General features: G+C 31.1%; 2 protein-coding genes across 2 annotated transcripts; both read right to left on the bottom strand.

Moving 5' to 3' along the window:
• Positions 1–828: 828 nt before the first annotated feature.
• LOC126857788 (uncharacterized) lies at positions 829–11,316 on the bottom strand. The gene is made up of 12 exons (XM_050607509.1): positions 11,275–11,316; positions 10,392–10,667; positions 9,209–9,689; positions 8,968–9,067; positions 8,151–8,276; positions 7,169–7,389; positions 4,851–5,155; positions 3,552–4,002; positions 2,525–2,624; positions 2,298–2,420; positions 1,095–1,250; positions 829–888 (listed from the first exon to the last, which is right to left on the bottom strand). The coding sequence occupies exons 1-12, from the start codon at positions 11,288–11,290 to the stop codon at positions 829–831; spliced, it is 2,415 nt and encodes an 804-aa protein (XP_050463466.1). The 5' UTR covers positions 11,291–11,316.
• Positions 11,317–14,924: 3,608 nt separating this feature from the next.
• On the bottom strand, positions 14,925–25,076 carry LOC126857722 (uncharacterized). Its single transcript, XM_050607423.1, has 4 exons — positions 24,785–25,076; positions 19,982–21,072; positions 17,885–19,651; positions 14,925–15,917 (listed from the first exon to the last, which is right to left on the bottom strand). The coding sequence occupies exons 1-4, from the start codon at positions 24,806–24,808 to the stop codon at positions 15,794–15,796; spliced, it is 3,006 nt and encodes a 1,001-aa protein (XP_050463380.1). The 5' UTR covers positions 24,809–25,076; the 3' UTR covers positions 14,925–15,793.
• Between the last annotated feature and the right edge of the window lie 428 nt (positions 25,077–25,504).

The raw sequence follows: 25,504 nt of genomic DNA, 5'->3' as shown, positions 1-25,504 counted from the left end.
ATATCTTATTATATCCTCTTTCTTGAAATATAAAATTAATCATATCAATGAAGATGTTAGTAAATTATTTGAATTCTGAGAGACTTTTTATAAATTAATTGAAAATTAAAGAAGAACAATAATAGAGACAGAAGATATTTTTTAGTTTATACATATTGTGGATACATAATTGATCAATGATTATTTGATTATTTGATATTATTTGAATAATTGATCATCTGTTTATTTGTATGTTAAATTAATGAAATTTTTTATACATTATTTTTTTTATTTTATAAAAAGCTTATTATATTATTTGACATGTATTTTGTACCATTCTTTACTACTAGCGATCTCTGAGCTATAACTGTTCAAGCTATATTACCACTTATAAATATCATTTTATCAGTATTGGCTGTTGGTTAACAGTATAAATACATTATTGTTAATTATTTAAAAATAAAAAGAACACTAATGTGTAATGTATGACAATTATTATTATAATTAAAAAAAAATTTAACTTTTATATTTTTATAATTTTTGTACAAATTGGGTTCTGTTTGTAAATTTTTAATAACTTTCACCAAGCTCTTTTTCTCTTTTTCGGTAATTTTTAAATATTTTGTAATAATATAATAGCATAAAAGAATTTCTGCATTGTGTTATATAATATTGTATATTGATTTCTTTATAATTATAATAATATATAATTTATATCTAATACTACTTTATTAAAATATATACATTTTACAAATGCCTTGAAAATATATATATTGTTTCTATTATAATTGATGTAATTAAACAAATGATACAGATACTCTTTCTGCATTATTATAAATCATTTAGTTTTCACGTTAAATTCATCATTGTGCAGAAGAATGACATATAAGCGACCGATCTCTTCAGAACCTAAAATTGACATATGAAATCGATTCTGATATTAATGAGAAAAAAATTTTGTTAAGTTATAACACATTTCTTGTGTCAGAAAAAATTATCGACAAAAAGTTTATATGCATTTTTTCGTTATATTAAAATAAAACAGGGTTTAATTTGTTTATAATAATAAGGTAAGAAAATATGCATATATACAATAATGTTTTATAGTTTTATACCTCGCTGAAAAGTTCTCGGTTGAAGGAACAAAATCGGCCGGCGGTAATTTGTAATGGCGACCGAGCACGACACATGATGATCATTAGCGATTTTGCTTCGCACGCTGACAGGTTGTACCAACTGCAATCATACGCCGCGTCTGCTATTTTCGTGCTCTGGAATGTCAAATTCAAAGAATTTCAAAAGGGAGACACATGCGTTATAATAGCGGCAAAATGAATGAGAAGCAATCGCACTAAATATAAAAACGCGAATAAAGAAGTCTTGTATTTTATATTTTGAATCGTGTATAAATCATAGAAAAGTATCTATAAATTTATAGGAAGACCGCGTACTAATATTTTTGCGACGAAATAATTTTTTTGCAATTTTTTTATCTCTTTATCGACAGACGACCGGTAATTAGCACTTTGAGTATTTATCTTTTTCTAAATATATATGTCATAAAAAATCTTATTGGATACACGTGCAATTTTTGATTTTTCAATTTGCGCACGTCAATTATAAATTATTATAATAATAAATAAATTTCTTTTATGTAAGGCTATAGAACAAAACTACAAATATATGCATATTTTTATATAAAATAATAGATATTTATTATTTAATAAAAAAAAAACTGAACAATTATATATAAAACTTCTTTTACTTTTTAAATAAAATTTTGAATAGTTTCTTGTCCATTTTTATTTATTACTTCTATTGTAAATATTCGTCTTATTTTTATAGATGAGGATTAGTTAATTAGTATAGTTATTAAATAAATAGCAAAAAATGCGTATTTTAGTTTCGCTTATTAACATCCAAGGAGTCATGCAGATCACCTTAATACGAAAGCGTATAATTAATGACCGCATTATTTCTATAATATGGTCATTACGAAGCAATTTCGCTTTCTAGAATAGAACTTTACTGTTTCATTCAATGTCTATTGAATTAAAAATAAACTTTGTTGAGTTGACAATATTGATTAGTATAAAATATTTATTATAAAGTATAAAATATAGGTTTTACCTTTATCTGAAAATTGAATTTTATTTCCGAGAATTTTATGAGACTTTTTTTTTGAGATATAGACATAATTTTAAAAATATACATATATATAATTACCAAAATATATCAGAATTTATATGAATATATCGATCAAAAATTATCAGTTACGTTAGCACATCATCGAAAATTATCAATGATTATCGTGTTACCTCGATAAGTAATCTTTCGCCGATGTAACAGTACAGGTACAACTGCAATAATATATAAACTACGTATACCATTAGGAAGATGATTTGAAAGATGAGAAGTTGATTCATTTCGCCAAACAGCGACTACAAAATAACAAAGAATTGTGACGACAGTGCAATTAGTTTTCTCTTTTTTCTTTTTTATTTATTTTCATCTGGATTATCTCTCCTTTCTTTGCGTGGCTCACCATAAACGCTTGCAAACACTGGAAACAAAGTTGCATTGAGCATCCTAGCATTTGTATCAGAAGCATCATGTTGAAGCAGTCCTCGATTGTTTCTGCAAATCTTAAAAAATAAAAAATGCCACCGTGTAAAGATAAGAATGTCCCTTTGCATAGATAATGTTGAAATTATCTAGATAAAGATAAGATGAGGCATATGAAACTTTATCTTGGATGAGGTAAAGATGATTAATTATATATTAATGATAAGACTGTTGGACGTGACACATTTAAAATCTATTTTGTATAATTATGAGTACAATGCTTATTCTTTAATATTGGATCTTACCTTTGAGTCTCTATTGAATCTAAATGTAAGAACCAAACATATTAGAGACTCATAAAGTGCTTACTAAGGATTGAGTTCTACTGAATGCAACTATTATCTTATTGTTAGATAATTTAAGACAATTGGCGCATTTTTTCATCTAACATAAAGATGTTGATAATACATCCTATTATTATCTAGATAAAGATGAAATAATGCAATTGCTTCAGCTAAATAATTATTTTCATAAATTTATCTAGATAGCAGCAAATATTGTCTTCAATGAAATTCTATCTTTAAATCATATTTGCTTTTTAAACAAATTATATCATCAATTTTGAGTTTTTTAATCACGAGGGAAAGCTTATAAAACTTTATTTTAAACAATAAATATCAAAAATCTTGAAGTAACTCAACGCTTGGTCACAAGCATATCTGACGGAATTACAAATCGAATACCGTATCAGAAAATATCGACTAATATTTTTTTAATAATTTCTCGGCGCGCTTGAAGTTATAGTTTTCTTGGACATAAAAAATCTTTTATCTGCATATATTTTGTAAATAAGTTCGTTGGGCGCTATGATTTGTGCTTCGCATGAGTAAGCCAGAGGCGGATTTGTTAGAAAAATTTTGAAAAAATTCGGGAATTCAGATGACAATATCGTGTAATCGTATTCATTATGCTTTCTTGCATCGCGCTCTACTCTATTGATTTCTCACCTGTTAAGATATTCGTGTTTCCTCACGATCCTTCCCATCTTAGCCTGGAACTCTGCTCTCGTGCAGGCATGTAGATTCGTTAGTTTCCTACGTAAATTCGCGAGTTGACCGCACGTATGAAGCACGAGAGTGGCGATGAAAGTGTCCACTGCCGTGTAAGTAATTGCCGCAAACACAGCAGCGATTAATTGTCCGAGAAAGGTGAATTCGAAAGAAGGGCTACTGCTCACGTTGTAAGGAAAATACGCGCGGAAGAATAATTGACGACCGGTATGTCGCATGACGATGAATCGAAACATCACATAGATAACCACCACTATTTGAACCAGTATGGTGCTGCTTATCGATAGATTTCGAGAGATCTTGGCTGTGTCTAACATCATCCTGCGATCTCGTTTATCCACGGTTACGCTCCAGTCCCTCTTCATGTATGACATGAGTGTTCTCATGGCTTTTTTAGGGTATAGGAAAAGTTTGAAGTATTAATCTTAGGTCTTATGAAAAAAGTCAATTTTATTTTCATATTCTTTCTATTTTAACGATTTCAAATTCTAAATGTGTATGTATCTGATAATATATTTTTTATTATAAAATTGAAAATTGAAAATTTATCATGTGCCTTAAAAACACTGATTAATATCTTTTTATCAGAATTTATTCAAATATTTTATTTATTGTTTCTAAATTCTCTCTATCGACACACAGTTGGAAAATTTGTTTGTTTTTTTTTTTTTTTTTATTAAAAAATGTGCCGATTAAAATTTTTGTATGTTGAATATTTAACGCATGTGTTAATTTAACATATTGCTCTTGTGTTAATTGAACTTAAATGTTAAATTATTAAATTATTAAATTAATAAAAAAATGTAAAAGTAAGAATGTGTATATATTTTCAATTGTACATAATAAATATGCTCCGTATTATTAGTGACAGTATTTATCTATCAAAATTTAAAAAATGTTGATTTTATCGTAGGAGTGAGAGTGACTACAAATCGTCAATAATATTTTTTCAAATTAATTTTATCATTAAAAATATGTTATATATTTTAGACAAAATTTATTTCTGAAATTACTTATTCAAAATTACTATAAAGTTTGCATTGATTTTGTGTGGAAATATTAATATTAGTGTCACTATTTGACGTACCCATATTATGTTCAATTAACACAAAAATTTATGTAGACACGTTTACGACACGTGACATATGTCAAATTTTCCACCTGTGCATCGAGTTTCTCTACGCGCGTCATATAAATAAAAATTCAAACTTGTGGTATAAAAATTGGTATATTTACATCCAATGTTTAACCAAAATATGATGGTCTTTAACAGCGAGATCGTAATGGTTATATTTGCCATGGAAAAGTTTTCTACCACCAAGTCAAAGTCGCCCCAGATGAACAATAAATTGGCCGATTGTGGCGCGCATACGAAGCAGAACATTGTTAGAACTGGGACTATCACGTTGTAGCTAGAAATTCGACCAAAATTCTCCGGCCAAATTCCCATAAATATCATAGTATAACGATTCCATCCGTGCGCGTATTCGGAGTCTACCTTTTTAGGCAAAAATAAGATGCTAATGAACGCACATTTCTTTCTGTAATTTTGTAATACTTTGTGGCACAAAATACTCTGATGTTAACGAGAAAGAAAGTCGTGTTAACAAGTTGGAAGTGAAATATTTATTCCAATTAAATAAAAAAAAAAGAAAAATATGATGAATAGAAACAGGAAATAATTTTTAATAATAATCTTTGTTGAAAAATTTGACAATATATTCTCGATAATCGAATAAATTTTTAATAATCTAGAACGCTCACTGCCATTTCGCACGATTAGTTGTATAAAATTCGTACACATTAAATATTTTATTTAGAAAAGAATTTACGATGCATTTTTAGAGAGAGATTTAAAGAATAAATTGTGTGTGTGTGTGTGTGTGCGTGTGTGTGTGCGTGCGTGCGTGCGTGCGTGCGTGCGTGCGTGCGTGCGTGCGTGTGTGTGTGTGTGTGTGTGTGTGTGTGTGAAACCGACCTCGATCGACATTTCGCAACAACGATGTTAAAGTAACTGAAAGGATCTATCTCGAGGCGCATGCGAGTCTTGACGACGCATGCTCTTTGAGAAACGTTATACATACTAAAGGAAGTAACATTATATATGTATTTGACAAAAATATGATGTTTTATTTTCTCAAATAAACAGATTAGAATAATTAATAACATTTTTTTCAATATAATACATTTTAAATATTTATGTGTGTATAAGTAATAATAGTTTTATTAAAAATTAGACAAATAGATTAAAAAAAAATTATTATATGTTATATTAAAATCAATAAATTTTAAAAAATTTGGATTGTTTTATGTTTCTAAAAAACATTTGTGTGTGTTGTGTATATCACTATTTACTATTGTTATTGTTTTGGAATTATTAAAAATTGTTGAGTCAGTATAGCAATCTATCCATATTTCTATCGACAAACAAAAATTAATAATAATTATGTAAACTCTTAAATAAAATATATTGAGAACGAATTGTTTCTCGTAGGCACTATTACAATACAAAGGTTCCCTCTTTCGAACAACTTTATAAGCAAATAATGATGAGAATGAAACTCTCATGGTCACTATATATATTCTACAATTGTCAGCTGATGTTAAGAAAAATATCCCTTATTATATCATATTTATTATTGCTATATTAAAATATAATATTATATTTATTATTGCTATATTAAAAACTTTTAATCTCATATTTATTATTGCTATATTAAAATATAATATTATATTTATTATTGCTATATTAAAAACTTTTAATCTCATATTTATTATTGCTATATTAAAAACTGTATAAATACGGAAACTATATATTTTATTTTAATGTATATTGAGTCAGTCAATAAATTTACAATTAATATTTATAATTATTATTATAATGTACAAATTATTTATTGCATAAAAGTTAAAAATAAAATCGAACATTATATTAATAAAATCGAATATCAAATTTGTATAATTTTGTAAACTGGTGATATTTATATTTATATATAAATTTCATCTACTATAATCAATAGAAAAAATAAATAGATAGTGCAAATTTTTTTTAGTTTCGTAATCTTGCAGTTTTAATGATTGATAGTTTTCTTGTAGATAATTCTAAAAGATTTTTAATTATGTTTATTTGTTAATAATAACAGTAGGACGTTGCTCGTGGAAAATCTCAATTGCGCGTTCATTCAAATTGATGAATAATTTAGATTGAGAATAATTTAGAAATGTAGATAGACAATCTAGCATTGGTAGATTTGCAGTTTTAGCATGAAAGATACTTACACAATCGAAATAATAAAATTGCTAAATCATAGAAATAATTTTATCTTAATTTTTCATCTATGTTTATTGAAACTACTGGAAGTAATGTATAAGAAAATCATCAACGCAAAGTTTAATAGCCATCATGAATGTAACGATAGTTTAATGTGGCTTAACAATAATAGCTATACACATAATGATTATTAACATAATTATAGCAGAACCATAGTTAGTCCCCTCGATCGGTTACGGTAAGTAATACCGAGAGATAACCGAGTGAAGTTCTCACGATCTAAAATAGAATAATAAAATTTGATGATAAAGTATAAAATATGAAATATTTGACAAAAGTTTGTTTTACCTTGCTAAACATTTGCAAGGAAAATGTGCTAAATTTTCCAGCAGTTAAGCAAAGCGGCATTGACGATCTGTGCATGATTAATAGAAGGCTCCTTGTTTCCTTCCCAGGCACGTTAAACCAGTTCGATTCATACGCGGAGAAACCCATCTCGGTACTCTTAAATGTTCTTATTACTTAATATTTAATATGCGCGTGCGTCATAGATGCATATAATAATTTTGAAGTAATTATTGATACAATTTTTCTTTACCATATCAAAGATAAAAATTTGTCGGAATATTTATAAGAAAGTATCTTAGTTTTTATTATTTATTTCATAATTATTTACAAAAAAAAAGCTGCATCTTATCGATGAATTTAATTTTGAAATTTATTATGCAGAATTTTAAGTATCAGTTGTACTTGGAATTATGAATAAAATTTCGTTTTTCAGTATCAATTACTTTGACATATTAGAATTATTAGGCAATTTACAATTTCATATTTTCTATTATATAATGCCGTTTTCTATAAAATAGAATTTAACGAGCTAATTTAGTCTAACATTATCTAATTTATTCAAATTTATTTAACTTGACCTGATCTATTTATTCTTAAAAAAATATTATTTGTATCAGATATTTTGCTATATTATATCTTGCTACATTATATTTTTATTACATTATGTTTTATTATATTTGGATTATATCCATTTACATTTTACAGTGAATATATTTTCTTACTAATTCACTTATTAATAAAAAACAATAAATTATCGAAATGATTAGATATCTATCTTTTAATTAATTGAGTGTAAAATAATACAAAGAGAGATTAATAGAGAGCATCATATTTAATATTTTTAATGATTCTTCGGAGAAACGAGAAGTGTATAAATTATACTAATAAACTTAAAACAATATTTTTATGCATTTTACCTGCACAAGCAGCACCTCACCGACATAACAATAGATGTACAGGTGGACTAGGACAAAACCTACGAAAGTGACTAGAAAAATTAATTGGAAAGTCGATGATTCGTTTTCTTCTTCATTTATTAGTAACTGAAATATTTTTAATTTTTATTATACGAGAATTCATGTGTTATACAAACTTTCTGAAAAAATTTATGCGATGTATTGATATTATAAATATCTTAGCACATTATACAGAGTGTTTCAAATGAATGAAACTTTAGAGTTTTATTTTATAGGAAATTGAATTTGGAATAAAAAAGCTTTTGTAAACATAGGACCGGAAACGCTTCATTAAAAAGTTACAGCTAATAAATTTCCTGTAAGCAATTAATTATGGTCAAAATTTAATAAGAACATTTTCATGTTTGCCTTTGCATTATATGATTATAGTGTTTACACAAAAATACCATCAAAAGGTGATTTTTTTTTCAAGTTCCTGCTCTTTTCGTTGCTTTGAGCTTATTTTCTTTTAAATGCTTTCATCAGAATTTCAATGAAATTGGTGTTATTTAATTAGCCGACAGATTTATTTTGAATGAATGAAAGGTTATTAAGTTATTTTTAAAAATCATGAAAAAACGTGAGTTTTCGAAGTTTATTAGCTGTAACTTTTTAACAAAGCATTTTCTATGTTTATAGGAACTTTTTTTTTATTTTAAATTTAATTTCTTATAAAGACTCTAAAGTTTGACTTAATCTGAAACATTTTGTATATCACAAAATAGATAAAGTAGAAATAATAGGCGGAAAAGAACAGACTTACATCTCCATTACTTACCCTAAACACATGGAAACCTTGAAAGCATAATTGAACGGTGCAAGAAAGCATCTGTATTAAGAGCACCGTGTTGAAACAATCTTCGATTGTTTTTGCAAACCTTGAAATAACAAATATTAGCATTCTTAAGAACCCAGTGCTAATTCTGGATTACAACGGAAAGAATGAGAAAAAAAAAATTATCAAACCTAAGGCAAATAAAATTATTTTAACGAAATCGCTTATTCTATTAATTACAAACCAGTTCAGATGCTCGTGCCTTTTCACGATTCGCGTCAGTTCATTCTTGAACTCCTCGACTGTTTTCGCCCCCCTTGGATTGTTAGCAAGATTTTTCAACCTTTCGCGCAAATTTTGCAATTGACTGCAAGCGTGAAGCACCAGCATGGAGATGAAACTGTCGCTTCCGGTGTAAGAAACTGTTGCGCTGTAAGCCGACAATATTTGACACACGCAAATCACCTCGAAGATCGGACTTCGAGTAACATCGAAGGGGAAATAGGCCGTGTAAAGCAAGGGACGGGCCGGATCGCTTCGTGGAAACTTGACGATTATCGAGATTCTTAGGACGATGTAAATGGTCACCATGGTCTGCGTTAGTATCGTGCACCAGATAGATATCTTTCTGACGAGCTTAGCGCTCTTCAGCATGGCCGTTCTCTCCTCTGACGTCTTGGGCGCGTGCCAATCCTGGTAGAAGAAGTCGACCAACAGCTTCAGAGCTTGGGGCAATTTTCAATTTTTTCAACTTTTGATCGAAAGCAACTATCAAATTTTCTCTAAATGAAACCAATCTTATTTTAATTACTATTAATAAGAAATACGATGAAATCTTGGTATAACTTGGTATAAGAATTATAAGAATTTGCGTTTCATTCTGTTTGTAAGAACAAAATTGTTGAACAAGATAATTGACGAAAATAAGAATAAATCAGAAGTTTGGAACTTGCCTCTTGCTCCTGATACTGTTTTTTTTTTTTTATTAACTAATTCAAAGCTAATTATGAAAATTATTTTATCGTGCAGACTTCACAAAATTATTATACAATATAATTTATTATTATTTAACTTTGCGTCTTTCAATAATTGACAATCATGTTGCTATTGAATATTGTCAGCTCAATGAATGTCAATTTAACATCGATAAATGTCAACTTTTCGCAATTATAATTTCATAATTTTATTTTATGTATACTTATCAAATATTTAAATAATAATTCTTACTTATTGAATACATCAACAGATCGCACAAATTAGAATTTACACACCTTGAGCAGATTATAGAAATAAATTTTTGATCAACTTATCGATATATTCAAAGTGTCGCGAACTGTTCCATATGATATAGTAATTATATATATATATATATATATATATATATATATATATAATGTATAGTATTTTTTTAAAAATATTTTTTGTACCTTTTCTATGATGCCAGATGGTGAATGCTTTCATGAAAGCATTCGCGACTGGAATATTGGCGGTCGCTAAATTCTCGGTCATCATGTCCGCATTACCCCAAATAAATATCAGATTTATCGATTGCGGTATGCACATGAAACCCAGCATAAAGAAACTAGCTGTCAGAAAACGACATCGGGATAATCCACCATTTCGCTTGGAATTTTGCAGCGGATCGGGCCAGATGCCGACGAGACCCAAATTGAATCGATTCCATCCAATCGCGAAATTCAAGTCTATACAAACCGAACTTGCATAAAAAATTAATAAATAAAAGAATTACTTCGATGATCATTCATGCGTGCAGTATCGACGATTTTTAGTTTAATCAAAAATACTATTTGCAAATCTCAGAAAAATTTGTAAGACTGGAAAGCGTACGTTATTTTATGCAAAGAAGGTTTAATTCCATGTCTCATCGCTTTGTTCATAACAATAAAAAATATATTAAAGTTAAAGAATGCACACACACACACACACACATGAAATTAAACATATTAAAAATTAAATTTATGAAAATTTATCCAATTTATTTCACTTTTGTAGAGTTTGAAGTACGCCTTTAAAATGTCCAAAATTTCTCACTTTTCACTTAACAAATAATTTTAATTATATGCAAATTATATATTTTTTTAAACACTTAACAGTTTGCAATGCACGTACATGTGTATATTTCGCAAATCATTTAATGAATTTTTCTTAGTTTAGAATTAATGTTTCAATTTTAAAAAGAGAGAGAGAGAGAGAGAGAGAGAGAGAGAGAGAGAGAGAGAGAGAGAGAGAGAGATAGGTAAAATCTTTAGATGCCAATTTTGTAACTAATATCCACATGACTACGCGTACCTTGATCAGCATCCATCGATATTTAACGGATGTCGACGGCGCAACAACTGACAACATTTTTGCCGTAAACTTTTCCTCCATCCCTTCCACTTGAGAATCACGCATGCGGAGAGTGATGATATGCTGCGTATGCAAAAGACTATAAAGTCAGAGAAAGTTACTATATCATATGGAACAGTTCGCGACACTTTGAATATATCGATAAGTTGATCAAAAATTTATTTCTATAATCTGCTCAAGGTGTATAAATTCTAATTTGTGCGATCTGTTGATGTACTCAATAAGTAAGAATTATTATTTAAATATTCGATAAGTATACATAAAATAAAATTATGAGATTATAATTGCGAAAAATTGACATTTATCGATGTTAAATTGACATTCATTGAGCTGACAATATTCAATAGCAACATGATTGTCAATTATTGAAAGACGCATGCAAAGTTAAATAATAATAAATTATATTAATTTATAATATATATTATAAATTATTAATTAATATTAATATATATTATACATATAATAAATAAAAATAAAAATTATATTAATGAAACGATTGCGTATCTGTAAATTATGTAATATAAAGCTTGGATTATATTCATATAAATAATACATGCTTGTGTCATATCGCAGTTAGATCTTTTCTAACTTCCGAGGAAGATATGAATTTGTTGCCCAATTTGTCTATTAAAATGTTGAATGTGCTTCGTAGATTTCTTAGTTGCGCGCACATATGCAGCATGATTATTGAGGAAACAGATTACGCCATAGTTGCCGAGAATTGTATGCAGATTTGAATAATACAGGTGATCATGTATGTAACAAACAAAATGATTATTAATGACAAGAGCGATTAAACATGGAGGTGACACATTTATCAAAAATATCCGCACTTTTTATTATTCATTATGGATCGTGTCTTATCAAATCAATCTTTTGGTGGAAAATGCGTAGATTTTTATTAGAATCGGCATGTTATAAGCTTTTGTGCACAGACATTTTATATAAATTAACAAAAAGAAACTCTGGGGATTTGGTCCAGGATATTAATTGTGTTTGATGATGTCGTCGATATATCGAAATGTAAACTCAGAAATGTAAACATTTTGTTTGCTTCGGTTTTCAGGTCAAGTTGTTGAACGTGAAAGATGAAATTACACTGGAAAAGAGATTTGTAATTTTATTCCAGCAATGATCAATTTTTGTGGCAAATTAATTTTTGAAATTAGAAATATTATCTTTAGATGTTTCTGAGAAAAGGATTCCAGGAAAGGATTCTGAGAAAAGCATTACAAGATATGCGAGTAGAATAAATATAAATTGTATTTTTATATAAGTCATGTAACTTGCTGTGTAAAAAAGTTTGAAAAGTTTCGAAACATAATTGAAAAGTAGCAGCTAGCATATGTACAAACAGCATTGCGCTATAACAATCGTCGACTGTCTTGGCAAATCTTAAAAAATATTTCATTCGTTATACATTGTCGATTTTTTATATTAAAATTTTAATATACATATATTAATGTATATATACGAATCTTACACTATAATTTAATTATAATTTTAAATAGGATTTAATATTTTGATCTTTTATATTCTTAAATTTAATAGCCAAATTTTTAATTTAATAAAATTTTCATAAAACATATATATATATATATATATATATATATATATATATTAAATTAAAAATTTGGCTATTAAATTTAAGAATATAAAAGATCAAAAATTAAATCCTATTTAAAAAAAATATATATATATATATATATAAAGTCCTTAAAAAGTTTTCATCAAAAAGATATTTGTTTGCAAAATATTATATATAATATTATATATATATATATATATATATATATATATATATATATAAAATAAATACAGGAAACGATCACGAATCTTATTATTCGGTCGAAAAATATTGAAAGAGACTTGAGGATCGGGCCATACACCTAACAGCCGCAAACATTGACGGCTCAGGATAAACGCGTAACTCAAATCTAAGAAATTCAAATTTTATAAATAATAAATACTTCACTTAATTCGGATAAAATCTTCTTTTTCTTCAAAATCTTTCTTTCTTCTGAAATGTGATTTTCAAACATTTTCTTTTCTTATATATGTATTAATAATTTATTAATGAATTTATGATATGCTTGATTTTATGACTTCTTTATTCACGTTTCATGAAGTCGTAAGAGTGACTTTTCTTATATTTTACTCACTTTTGTAAAACACTATAAGAATGACAATTAATGTTAGGCTTATATAGCCTAATAAATAACAATAACGATAAAAAAGTGAATTAAAAGAAAAGTATAATACCATTTTGTTAAAATAGGATTTTACATGTTTATTTCTGCAAAATTTTGCATTGTCGTCCTGATGTAAAATCGCTGTTTCAATTTTGCTTTATATTTCTAGAAGTTGAACTTTTCTACAACTTTGTTTATATATGAGAGGAAACAAAGAACGAATCGTGCACAACTCTGTCATTTGATTTATGCACTTTGCGACTGAAAAACATGTTCGGCCTACGCTTCGGAAGCGAACATTTTTTGCAAGCGCACAAAGTTTAATATCAACTCTGACAAACTTTCCATGGAACGTGAAGTCTTGGAAGTGATTTATAGACGACTACCATAACTCTCTCGAGCGTTTGGAACAAATTACTAATTGTCAGAGCGCAATGTTTCCTTTATTTAATAAATAATCTTTAACTCTAGTATTATTATTATATGCTCCCACATCTTTGTTAGTTAATAAACGTTTAAACAAAGAATATGTTTAGTAACAAACCAGATACAATCACTTTAGTCGAAAGAAAATGTTCTTTTATGTTAACAAAATATATATGAGCACACATATAATAATAAAATATAAAATATAAAATAATATAAAAAATATGAATAACATAAATAATATAAATAATAATAAAATAATATAAATAATATAAAAAATATAAAATTAAATTGAAATATTCCAAATTTAATCAGCAACAATATAAAATTTAAAAAATGTGAAATACAACACGTATCTCCCGATGTAGGTAAAAAACAAAATAAAGAAAATTAGTTTGAAATTTTTACACTTTTCATAAACGCGTGTCCATAATTTAATGATAATTAATCTTTATCGGAATTTTTTTTTATGAAAGTTTAAATATGCTGCACACACATTAAAACATGTGATTTTATACTCTACTTATTGTTATTTATTATTACGTAACTATTTTACGTAAAACGATAATATTTTTAGTAGAAAATATGCGAACTTTAGCTATTTTTCGGAAATATATTCTACCTTTATTGACATTCATTGGATATTCACACGAAAATTAAAGTTGTACCGAATCGCTCTTCGCGATTGCACCACACTGCCGTGATTTTGCGTTTGCTCAGTACATATGAAAAAGATTCAATCGCTACCATCTACGAATATCTGTTTAAATTTTTTCAGATAACAATCGATAGTAGCGTGTAATTACCATGCGCTAAATCAAATGTGAATATAACACGTGCCAAGCTGCTTGTGTTCGATGAAAGTAGCATACTAATATCGACCAATTTTTTATTCCCAACATCTCAGCTGAAAATCTACGAAGAAATGTCACTGAAGCAAGAGTAAGACTAGGCTCAAGGAATACACATGTGTAGTAAAAAATATCGTTTATTTATTCGACTCTTGTAGACACGATGTCGTACGCGCATAGAAAAATACAGAAATAAATATATTTGCATGCTCGACGCGCGAATCGGTGATGACTCTATCTTGGAATCATTAAGATTCGCGTGTAATATTTTATTCACTTGTGCGATGGTCGGCACGTCGAATTAAATTACATTATCTCGTTAAAAAATAATTTATTTGGACGGAATTCGAAACGTGAGAGAAAATGAAATGATAGGCGAAAATGTTTATCAAAGGGCGATTATGATGTGATAAACATTTGGAAGTTGCGACTGATTATCCGTCGATCTTCCATTTTGTTTTTCCTAAATTCTATGCTTAATCATCTAAATTATAAGTATGTGTGCATTTTAAATAAAGTCGCCTCGATGGCAAGTATGTACAGTTGGCTCTGTGCCAATTCGATGTGTTTATCGAAAACGTACTAATTAAAAATCGTTCGCAAAATCGTTGCGGACGTGAAAATTAATTCAATTAAATTTATTTTCCGAAAATAACAAGCTTAATCGCAACAACTTTGCTACTCGGAAAATATTCTATATAAGTGACAATTCTTTTGCGAATTTACTCGGCGAAGAAAAGAACGCATTATTTATTGTCGGCATTTAAAAATTGCCGGCCATTTTTAAACAATTATATTTAAATTAATTGCGTGTAAAAGACACTCTCTTTGTTTTTGACCTTCAAACGCAGCTAAAAAATTCGAAGAATTGTCAATAATTATATAAAATATTTTGTCGCGTTTCCCGTCTCGTTATCCCAATAAATTTTAAATTGATATTTTTACGATACAATTATTTTAGGAGTGTGTGATTAAAAAATATTGTAATCTCTAAAGAAAGACGTTGCCGGGTGTCGCCCGCGGACACAAAAAGATGGAACAATCGTGCCTCCTGACAGCATTCATGACCTCCTCGAAGTGACTGGACACTTGAACAGCTGCTCCAGGCTGAATTCTGCAAGCAAGCGCAAACGATTAGATACAGAATAGCGATAGGATCGTTAGAAAGTTGGAGACACACTTCGACAAATGATCGACACTGCGCGCGCCTAATCATTAATTAAATGTGCACTAGATCGCGAATTCCTTAATCGACATTTTTCATCATGTCCTATTAACGATCGCTCGCTCCAATTAACTCGCTTTCCTACGGCGTACTCATTTGAAATACAAGGTGATTCAAAAGTACGCTGTAAACACATTAATTCTAAAATAAATCCAATAATCGACTCTGAAAATTTAAAAATTATTTCGTTAATTGTACAAAGTCCGGAAGAATGATTTTTCGAAAAAGTCTTAAAATCTATATACGAAAAAGTATATATATATAATTGTGAACAGAAATCTGATAAAAGAGAAGATATCGGAATTCCTGCTATTTTTAAGAACTGTTTGTCGCGCAAATTCCTGTCACGTACGCGAGAAATGCTGGCTCGGAAAGAGCGTGCACTTACAACATGGTACATGATATAACGTTGCTCTCTCGTCGATTTACGGATGCATGTGTTTGCAATGAATCGAATTGAATAATGGAGTCTCGTATGGTTGTCGACGCAGGAAACGGCTTGTTAAATGTCACATATTTGTCATTACCAATTTATTTGCGTAAGGAACGTGCACATCATCGTGCGAGTTTAATTTCTCTCATCTTGCTTTGCATTTGTTTTAAGTAATGTACTTAGCAGGACAATCTTTTTCAAAGAAATTATTTAAATACAATAAAATATAATAAAAATATTTGCCACTTAAAGAAAAAAGACTTAGAAATAAATTCTAGAAAGAAAAAACAGTTTTAATTAGACTGAAATTATTTAAATATGCAAGAATACATTTTATATAAAATTAATTGTATAAAATGACGTAAACATAATTATTAACAAATTGTATCAGAAAGCAATTTAATCGAATGGTTAGATTGGAGAGAATTGGAAAGCGAATGTTCAATTGAATGAATTACATTCGGACATGGTCAGGCACATCAGTTTTCTCTGTCATCTTTTTTATTTTTTTTCCTTTTCGATAACGCGTTTGTATTTTTTTTTTATTTTTCTTCTACTCTCGAGGGTTCTTTTCTATCGCGCGTGGCCGGTGTGATGTCAATGACAGGGCGCAGTATGTGCATACAGTGAAACTGTGCTAAGAGGTAAAAGTCGAATCAGTCAGTAGGACGTTGTCGGCGAAAGCTGAAAGAAAGTTATACACGACTCTATAGTTCCGTTCGACCGGCTGTTATCGGTGCTCGTTGAAGTCCCGATAGTTCGAGTCGCGATAGTTAAATCGCGATTTTGTGTAAACCTTGTTAAAAATAGTAAAAACTACGTAAAACGAGTGATTTTTACATCATATTTGTTCTAAAAAAATCATTAGAATGCACAAACATCAATAAAAAAAAAAAAAACATTTATACTAATTATATAGTTATTTTATAAAGCAATAAACTATTATATATAATTAAATAGAATTTCAACAAGGTATTATTTTTAATAATTGAATAAAATATAGTTTGTAATTATCAATCATTTAACATTTTTATAAATATAAGTTAAATAATATTTATTTAAAAAAAATTATATATAATAATATAAAATTATGTTAAATTATATTATATTATTAAAAATAAAGTAATGTAAAAAATGGAGAAATTATAAATGTGAAAAAATATAATTTGACAATAATTTATATAAAAATGTAAAGAAAACATTTTATGATAATATCAACTTTTTTCTTTTATCATGCAGATCGTACAATATTTTTCTCAATTTTAAATAATTTATTAAATTTGCACAATCTATTCATCATTTCTATTTATAATTATAATAATTGTTTCAAGATCTTATCTAGCTTATTCAAAGGGGAAATATTTATTGTAAAAATATTTTCTTTTCTACAGACAGAATGAATACAAGAGTAAAAAATACTTACAATTTTAATAACGCTGCCATCTTCTTCTCCATGAGCACCGAGGCGTCGGATCCTCTTTGAATCATCGTGTCGCAAAATATTCTCTTTGCACAGGGTGTATTCGTCCAATCGCCTTGTATGTGAGCAATTTCGGCTATTTCCGCATTCTCCAGATTCTGCAAAGTATCCAGGAGTTCCTGATTGCTGTCAACACTGCGCTTTCGCCTTCCGTTGTCCTCTTTTGAGAAGTCTATATCGATCTTTCCGACCTTTCTCATCGTTTCCTTCTCGAGATTACTCTCGGGAATTTGCGATTTGTCATTCAGCAGGAGGACTTTCCAGAGGGAAGTACCATCGGTATGATCTCTTCGATCTTGCATATGTCCTTTCGTCGAAACTATGTCCTGTAAATTATCGATGGCATCTCCAATAACTTTCGCGTTGTTCTCCAACGCGTCTTGATCCGATATGTCCGCTTTAAGATTGTCCATCCTCGTGCTGTCTTTATCAACAATCATGTATTTCCATTCCATGGTATTTTCATTCGAATATTTCTTCTTCGGAATCATGAGTTCGATCATATCGGTACGACTTATTGCGTCAGCAGGCAGATCGATCTCGACGATTTCGCTGATGGAATCGGCTCCCTTTCTCTGAAAGCGTTTGCTGCGCACCAGGTTTTTCATGTCAACGTCCGTCTTAAATATATCCAGATAGTCGGGGCTTCTCTTTCTTCTTCGTCCGTTAGTTTCCACATAATCGACCTCGTCTACCATCTGTCTGCTCTCCCGATTTTCAATCCTCTCGGCATTTCGCTTATCTTCGTCTTCCAGAATCAAAAAGACTCCGTCGTTCTCCACCGAAGTCGTATTCTCAACTGCCGCTTTGTCATCTTGAGCGACGTTTTGTAAAACGTACATGGTCCGCGAAGGAGTCGCCTCGTTCGATCTCGAACTCTCGTCCTCGATCGCTCTCAAGTACGCTCCTGCTTCGAAGGCCCGCTTGTGCTCGAGATCAAGATCGTCGTCCGCGTTTGATCGTTTCAAGACGTCGACATCGAGATAGCGACCGACCGCTACGGCACCTATTCCAAGCGCAGCGCCGGACGCGACGAGACCTAAGGCCGGTATCAGGATACTAGTGCCCGAAGCTATCGTGTCGATTTTGTCCTGAGCCTCCTTGCCCCTGGAGAGACCGAGGTTCTGTGAGATCTTATGAGTGGCTTCCACCAGAGGATCGATCACTGGCCTAGTGAACTGCGAGACTCTCTCGACCCCGGTGGAGATCTGATTCTTCAGATTCTCGGAGATCTTTACCCAAAACGGCGGCTCGCTCGGTCGCTTCAGGCCGTAGAAATGCTGATTCGGATAGTAATTCTTCGTCGTGTAACTATCGACGATACTCTTGTCATTCAGCACGTATTTCTTCTTGTGACGTTGTTCGGTAAAGGAGTGTTGATTCTCGGGGAAATTGTCGGGGCGGCGTTTCTCGTTCTTCAGGATCTTGGCGGGCTGCACACCCAGCTCGGGATGAGCGTACTGAAGGACAGGCGCTCGGGCGCCAGATTTCAGGGCTACGGGAGCGATGGTCTGGCTATCGGGGGTGTAACGTTGAGAGATCGGATAATTCGCGACGCTATCCGGATGCAACATCCTTTTGTGAACACTCGCACGGTAATGGTCGTTACGGGGCTCGTATACTTCGGCTTTCAAAGCTTCGCTCTTGTAATTCCTCGGATCCCACTCGAAGTACATGTTACGGTCCTCCTCCTCGTAATCGCGACCGTATCTAACGGCAAATAAAACGGAAGATCAAAGAAAGCGGTCCAAATAAATTTGAATAATGATTTTGATAACGTTGCGAGATTGGATAATTTGAACGTTATCAGAATGGATTTACGTAATTAATAAAATTATTTATTAGAGAAAAGATATTAGAATCAAAATAATTTTTAAACATCCCGCCTCTAAGTTTCAATCGGCGGTAATTTTAAAACGGATCTTACTTAAAAAACGCGTCTCATATCTTTATTTCTGAGCAAGTGTTATTAAATTATTATAAATAATATTTTAAAAGCTTTTCTTTAATATTTAATTAAACACTTTGAGTCTGGCTTACCTTCGATTGATATCTTTGAAGAACTTATCGAACTTCTGCTTCTTCTCGATATTATCGCCAGAATAAGGTTCAATGGAAGGTGCCATGGTGACTCCCGCGGTGTTCCCTTCAATGTTTATCAACCTGTTGTTAATAACTCGAGCGTTTCGCCAAATTTGTACCTTATCCATGGGTTCGTCGGGGACTCTCGTACCATGGATCACCGGTGTACCGTCCATATCCAGCGACATGGGCGTTCTTTTGGGTGTGGTCTTCACGTTGATCTCTGATCGGACAATTACTTCTGCGGGAACAGTTTTACCGTCTCGATTTTTCGACAGATTCGCTCCGATATTCGTCCTCGTGGACTGACGAGGCACGTACGTGTAGACAGATCGTTGGTTCTTATCACTTCCGTCTTGTAAATCGGCATTTCTCTGAATCCTATCTTGGGGGTTTCTAGCGAACAGAATATCGCCGATTCTACCTTCATCATAATTCGTCCTCTCCTCGATCGTAGTCTTCAGATTCGTCCCCAAAGGTTTCCAATTTCGATACTCCTCTTCCTCTTCCGGCTCCATCTGCTTCAGCGCTCTCCCATCCGCGTCTAGAGGTGTCCAGGTCCCGTAATCGATTACGCTGCCACTGACTGGATGATTTTTTTCGGATATCGATTTTGCATCGGTTCGGTTGACATTCGATTTCTCGTCCTTCGATCCCGACAATTCGGAGAACGTCGCTTTGATTTGCGCTACTTGAGCTTCCTCGAGCCTTCGCACATCGTTTTTTTTTCTAGTTTCGCTGTTAGTGTCGTCGGCAAGTTTCGATTCATTCCGCACATTCGAATCGCTTTTATTCTCCGCGGTGACGTTCGATTCTGCCTGAACAGGTTTTGATGTGAGCTTCGAATCGTCGAAGGTAACCGACGATTTGTCTCGTCGCTTAACAATTAAAGTGGCTACATTGCCCTCGCTCGTTCGCACTTTTAGCTCTTCCGTCTCGCCCGGGAGACTTCGAGAAACCTTCAACATCGTTCTGGTGTAGCTCGGCTTAGGTAGCTCGACATTGCACGTACCGAGCGTCAAGACGAGGAAAAGCAGGAGAGAGGTAATCTGAAAAATAAAATAAAATCGTGCAATATAATATACATTTCCCGGATTTTTGTGTTTCTGTAAAAATATATTTTTAGCAATTTTGTCATTTAATTTATTTACTTTTGATCAATTATTATATTATTTTAAATCAATATTTTATCTATTAAATCAATATTTTAAATAGTTATTTTAAATCAATAATTCTTAAGAATTACAGTAAATTTTTCATTTCAAACTTTTCTCAAATTAATGACGATAAAAATAAATAATTAAGAAATGTTACTTAATATTTATGTAAAGTTGCAAAATCTTTTCGAATTTATTATCAACTTTGATTGTTTGCTAATTTTCGATCACAAAGATGACGTGATAATACGCTTCATCGGAAAATAATACGCGTCAATGATAATTCCCACTCGAACATTCAGCGACATGTTACGTACATGTTCGATTGCGCCTCGACGATTGAAGTACGAGACGACCAGAATGCGAAATGAGTTTAAGAAAAGATTTTCGAAAGCCGACCTTACGAGTTTCTAAAGATTCGGTTTGTTTGCAAATCGCGTTTGTCGTTTGCATTTGCAGCGTACGCGTGACGTAACATTCTAGCAATTACGGAGTCATTAAAAGTCCTTTTGAACTGTTGCAAGAAGAAAAAAGATGAAAATTGTGCCAATTAGAAACACATTGCATTTGCATATTGCAATTGCTTCCTTATCATTTTATTTTGCTTATAAAACTTAAGCTTCTTAAAGCAAGCGGGTTTTTCAATTTTAGCTTCTTTAAGATATTTAAAAATTTGCGAAAACTACAGCGCATACAAATATTTCTCAAAAAATTTTAAATTTTATAAAAAATCAACCTTTTCACCGATCCTCATCAAATTCAATACCAACCATCTTTTAATGATATTTTGTTAATTTAAAAAAATTTTGCCCGACATTTAAAAAAATAGGAATTAAAAAAAAATTAATTAAATTAAAAAAAATTCCCCTATGAGGAAGCAAAAAATGTCGATATTTGTAATACTCGAGTCAATATTCGGTTGACTGAGTCATCGAAACGGCAATAGCCGCGCGATGAGAGAAATTTAATAGCTCGCGGAGAGAGATTGCCAGCATTCTTTCCCGGGATTAGAAAATAGCAGTGTAGTAATCGCGCGAGCGGTGGGTTACTTTCTATTATAAAACGTGACGGATTACCGCTGATTGAAAATTACGCGCACCTGTCGTCGCGTGATCGCGCGCCGAATTAAATTCTCATCTGACTGATTGCGTGAATTATAAAATCTCAGACGGCGTGCGATTGAAAGTAAGTGACAGAAGTATAACGAAATAACTTGTAAAGAAATATCTTCAAGTATACATAGATATTATTAAATTGACATGGAGAAAAGAATCTTTCAGAAATCGGCAAATCACGCGTAAAATCATTGTATTTGCTGATTCGATTTGCGATTTACAACTTTCAATCGTTTTCTATGAGGACTATCCGTGAAGATTATATTGACATTTCAAGAGCATCGCTTTTTCAATAACCGTTAATAAAGTTCTCGTTAACGATAAACGGCTCAAGTATATATATATATATATATATATATATATATATATATATATATATATATATATAAAGTGCGATGTGTGATGGAAAAAAAATACTTTCTGATCGCACACTTATATACGCGCAAAAAGCGGATAAAATGAAATAAAATCGTGAAAGGTGGCTATGGACCGAGCGACAAGTGAAATGGAACGACATGCTTTCCCCGTGCACGCGTGCATTAACTCATCTTCTATTTCGTACTCATATACTTATACGCAATGTGTGAGAATTTATACAATTAGTGCATCATGGTTAATGATGGAATGTTGAGTTGGAAAATTTTGATATCAAGTGATATCAAGCCCTTTGTAATAAATTCGTAAATAAAAGTATTTTTTAAATTTTGGCTAACTAGACTGTCTAATTTGTAGGCACAGTTCTCGAATATCAATTTATTTTCAAATATCGACATATAATTTTGCAGCATAAAAATATTACAAAATTTGGCGTTAACACAATGTATACTGAGCTGCCAAAGCAATCATATAAAATTAAGTGAATGATGTTGTCTTTCGTATTATGTAAATTTTATAAATAATTTTAATAAATAATTTTCTTATTTCTATAATAAAAATTTAAACAAAATTGAATAAATTGATTTAACATGATTTTTCTATATGAGATAAAAAAGAATAATATTTTCATCATATCACAGACATTTTATTTATTTATAATAAATTTCATCTGATTGTTTTGATGATTCGCGTTTAGCGCTAAGATTTTATAATATTTTTGTGTTGCTACTCGATATTATCGCAAAATTATATAAAAATATTTAAAATTATATTAATTTGAAAATGGACATGTAGACGAGAAGAGTCTTACAATATTACTGTGCAATATACCGTATCTGAAAACAGGAAGTTTGGTTTATCTTTTTTCATTCCAATAACTTTCGATTATCAATCATCGGTGCTTCATACGATCAAATTTATAAATGTGAGAAAATTGAGGTTGAAAATAGAAATAAAATTTTAATTCGATAAAATCTCTGACAAGAGCTTTTTAATTTCGCTTAAAATAATTAAGCGTAATTAAAAAAGAAAATTTTTTTTTTTTTTAAACAACCTTACCTTTACCTTTTTGTGCTTAAGGGTTTAGATTTAATTGTCTGCGACAAACAAAATATCGGCCAGTTAATTCGCGGAGTGAACGGTACGCATTATAACGTGATGCACAATGATAGTGGCAGCGGTGCACGTCACCCGCACGGCTTTCCGCTCCAGAAAATTCACGAGTCGACATTAATTGCACGGCAATTAAGCTGATCTAGTTTTTTTTGTTTCCCGATCTCTATCTGTCCGTCTGCTTTGTCCGTTCGTCCGGAAATGTCCGCCCACGCGCTCTACCATCGATCATGAAGGTCGGATGCCGTCACGCGTGCTGATCGATTACGCGCGGGATATCACGCAGATGATCGAGATTAACCGCGGAATCGTTCACGGTTCGTTATTGCACCGATCGTGAGCGGAGATAAAGCTTGTACATAACGTGTATTTTTACGTTAGCGGCGGAAGAGCGAGCCTGCACGGATTTTTTTATGGTTTAATTGATTGCAATACGTCGTCGCAGTAGTTTCTGTTAGTTTCATTCATAAAGGAGGAGATTAAACGATCATTTAGATCCTTTCGTCTCGTAGAAATACAGATGATTGTCAAAGCAACGACGAGAAATGGTTAATTAAATCGTGAGAAGCCCTTCTTCAACCATAAATATTATTATATATTATTGTATATATATATATATATATATATATATATATATATATATATATACTGTTATTATATATTATTTAATTATTATATTCAGTTATAACAATTAATTATGATAATGTCTGAATATTAAATAATTAAGAATCGTGCATTAATTTATTTTTCAAAAAATAATAAACAGAATAAATAATTAACAGAAGAAATAATTATCAGGATAGTTGACAGAACCTATCAACAAATAAAATAATAAAAAATACAAATTTAATGAAAAGATTTGCTCTTGTCACATGACTTCTTGCTAATTAATTTATCAAAACGCGGAATTCGAATTTTTGAATATCGAACTTTCTACAGAAATCACGTCATTCTGAGTCTTTTATTTTTAGACATTTAATGATACATAAAATAAAAATTACCTGATATCTCTTCATCGTCGTCATATTTCCTGGGTCGCCTTTCAGCGATCTCAGAGAGAAAGAAAAAAATAATATATAAGGCGGTGCACGAAGGAAGAGGCACGAGGAGTTTTTCCTCAGGACCGCATGTTCCGCGCAAAACACCGGTATCGTCTCGCCGACGAATTGACAGACGTGCGGATCTCTTGTGGATATCAAAGACGAAGCGAAAGCGAAGATAAGGATGAGGAAATGAAAGAAGTCTCTCCGCGGAGGGCCTGCCTCGTACAAACACCTGTTAACTCCCGGGATATCCTCGCGAGACTGACTGAGACTCGCTCAACCAGCGACCGACCAACGTAGGAGCGAGGCTTCTCTCCGACCTACTTCCCGCGCCCGTCTTCGCCTTCTTCCGTCGTAGTGGCACGAGACAAGTCTTCGTTTAAACCCTTCCGCGAGAGCAAGTCTTTTCCCGACTGTTAAATAATCCTGAGATCAAAAAGGAAACGGGGAAGCTATAACAATAATTATTTATAACGAATATTAATTAATATAAATTAGGTTTCATCCCTTCGGAATTAATTGCCTCTTTCTCTCTCTTCTTCCCATTTCCTGCAACCTATTTAAAGAGGAAACATTGCACGTGACTAATTTTTTATATAATATGTATTATAATATTATAATTTTTATATAATATATATTATAAAAATTTATATATATATATGTATAATTTAAGTATGA

This window comes from Cataglyphis hispanica, chromosome 22 (genome assembly GCF_021464435.1).
Source record: "Cataglyphis hispanica isolate Lineage 1 chromosome 22, ULB_Chis1_1.0, whole genome shotgun sequence".
NCBI lineage: Eukaryota > Metazoa > Arthropoda > Insecta > Hymenoptera > Formicidae > Cataglyphis > Cataglyphis hispanica.
Note: the sequence above shows the minus strand (reverse complement) of the source record. Positions and strands in the feature narration are given on the sequence as shown.

What these genes read in the sequence shown, in the direction of transcription:
- LOC126857788 (XM_050607509.1), bottom strand. An exon ending in AAGGTTTCCATGTGTTTAGG is followed by an intron (nt 8,277 to 8,967) that starts GTAAGTAATGGA and finishes AAAATATTTCAG; the next exon opens with TTACTAATAAATGAAGAAGA. An exon ending in AAACACGAATATCTTAACAG is followed by an intron (nt 2,625 to 3,551) that starts GTGAGAAATCAA and finishes TTATTTTTTAAG; the next exon opens with ATTTGCAGAAACAATCGAGG.
- LOC126857722 (XM_050607423.1), bottom strand. Translation starts at nt 24,808, where the DNA reads ATGACGACGATGAAGAGATATCAG. An exon ending in TTCAAAGATATCAATCGAAG is followed by an intron (nt 19,652 to 19,981) that starts GTAAGCCAGACT and finishes ATTTGCCGTTAG; the next exon opens with ATACGGTCGCGATTACGAGG. An exon ending in ATGGCAGCGTTATTAAAATT is followed by an intron (nt 15,918 to 17,884) that starts GTAAGTATTTTT and finishes GCTTGCTTGCAG; the next exon opens with AATTCAGCCTGGAGCAGCTG.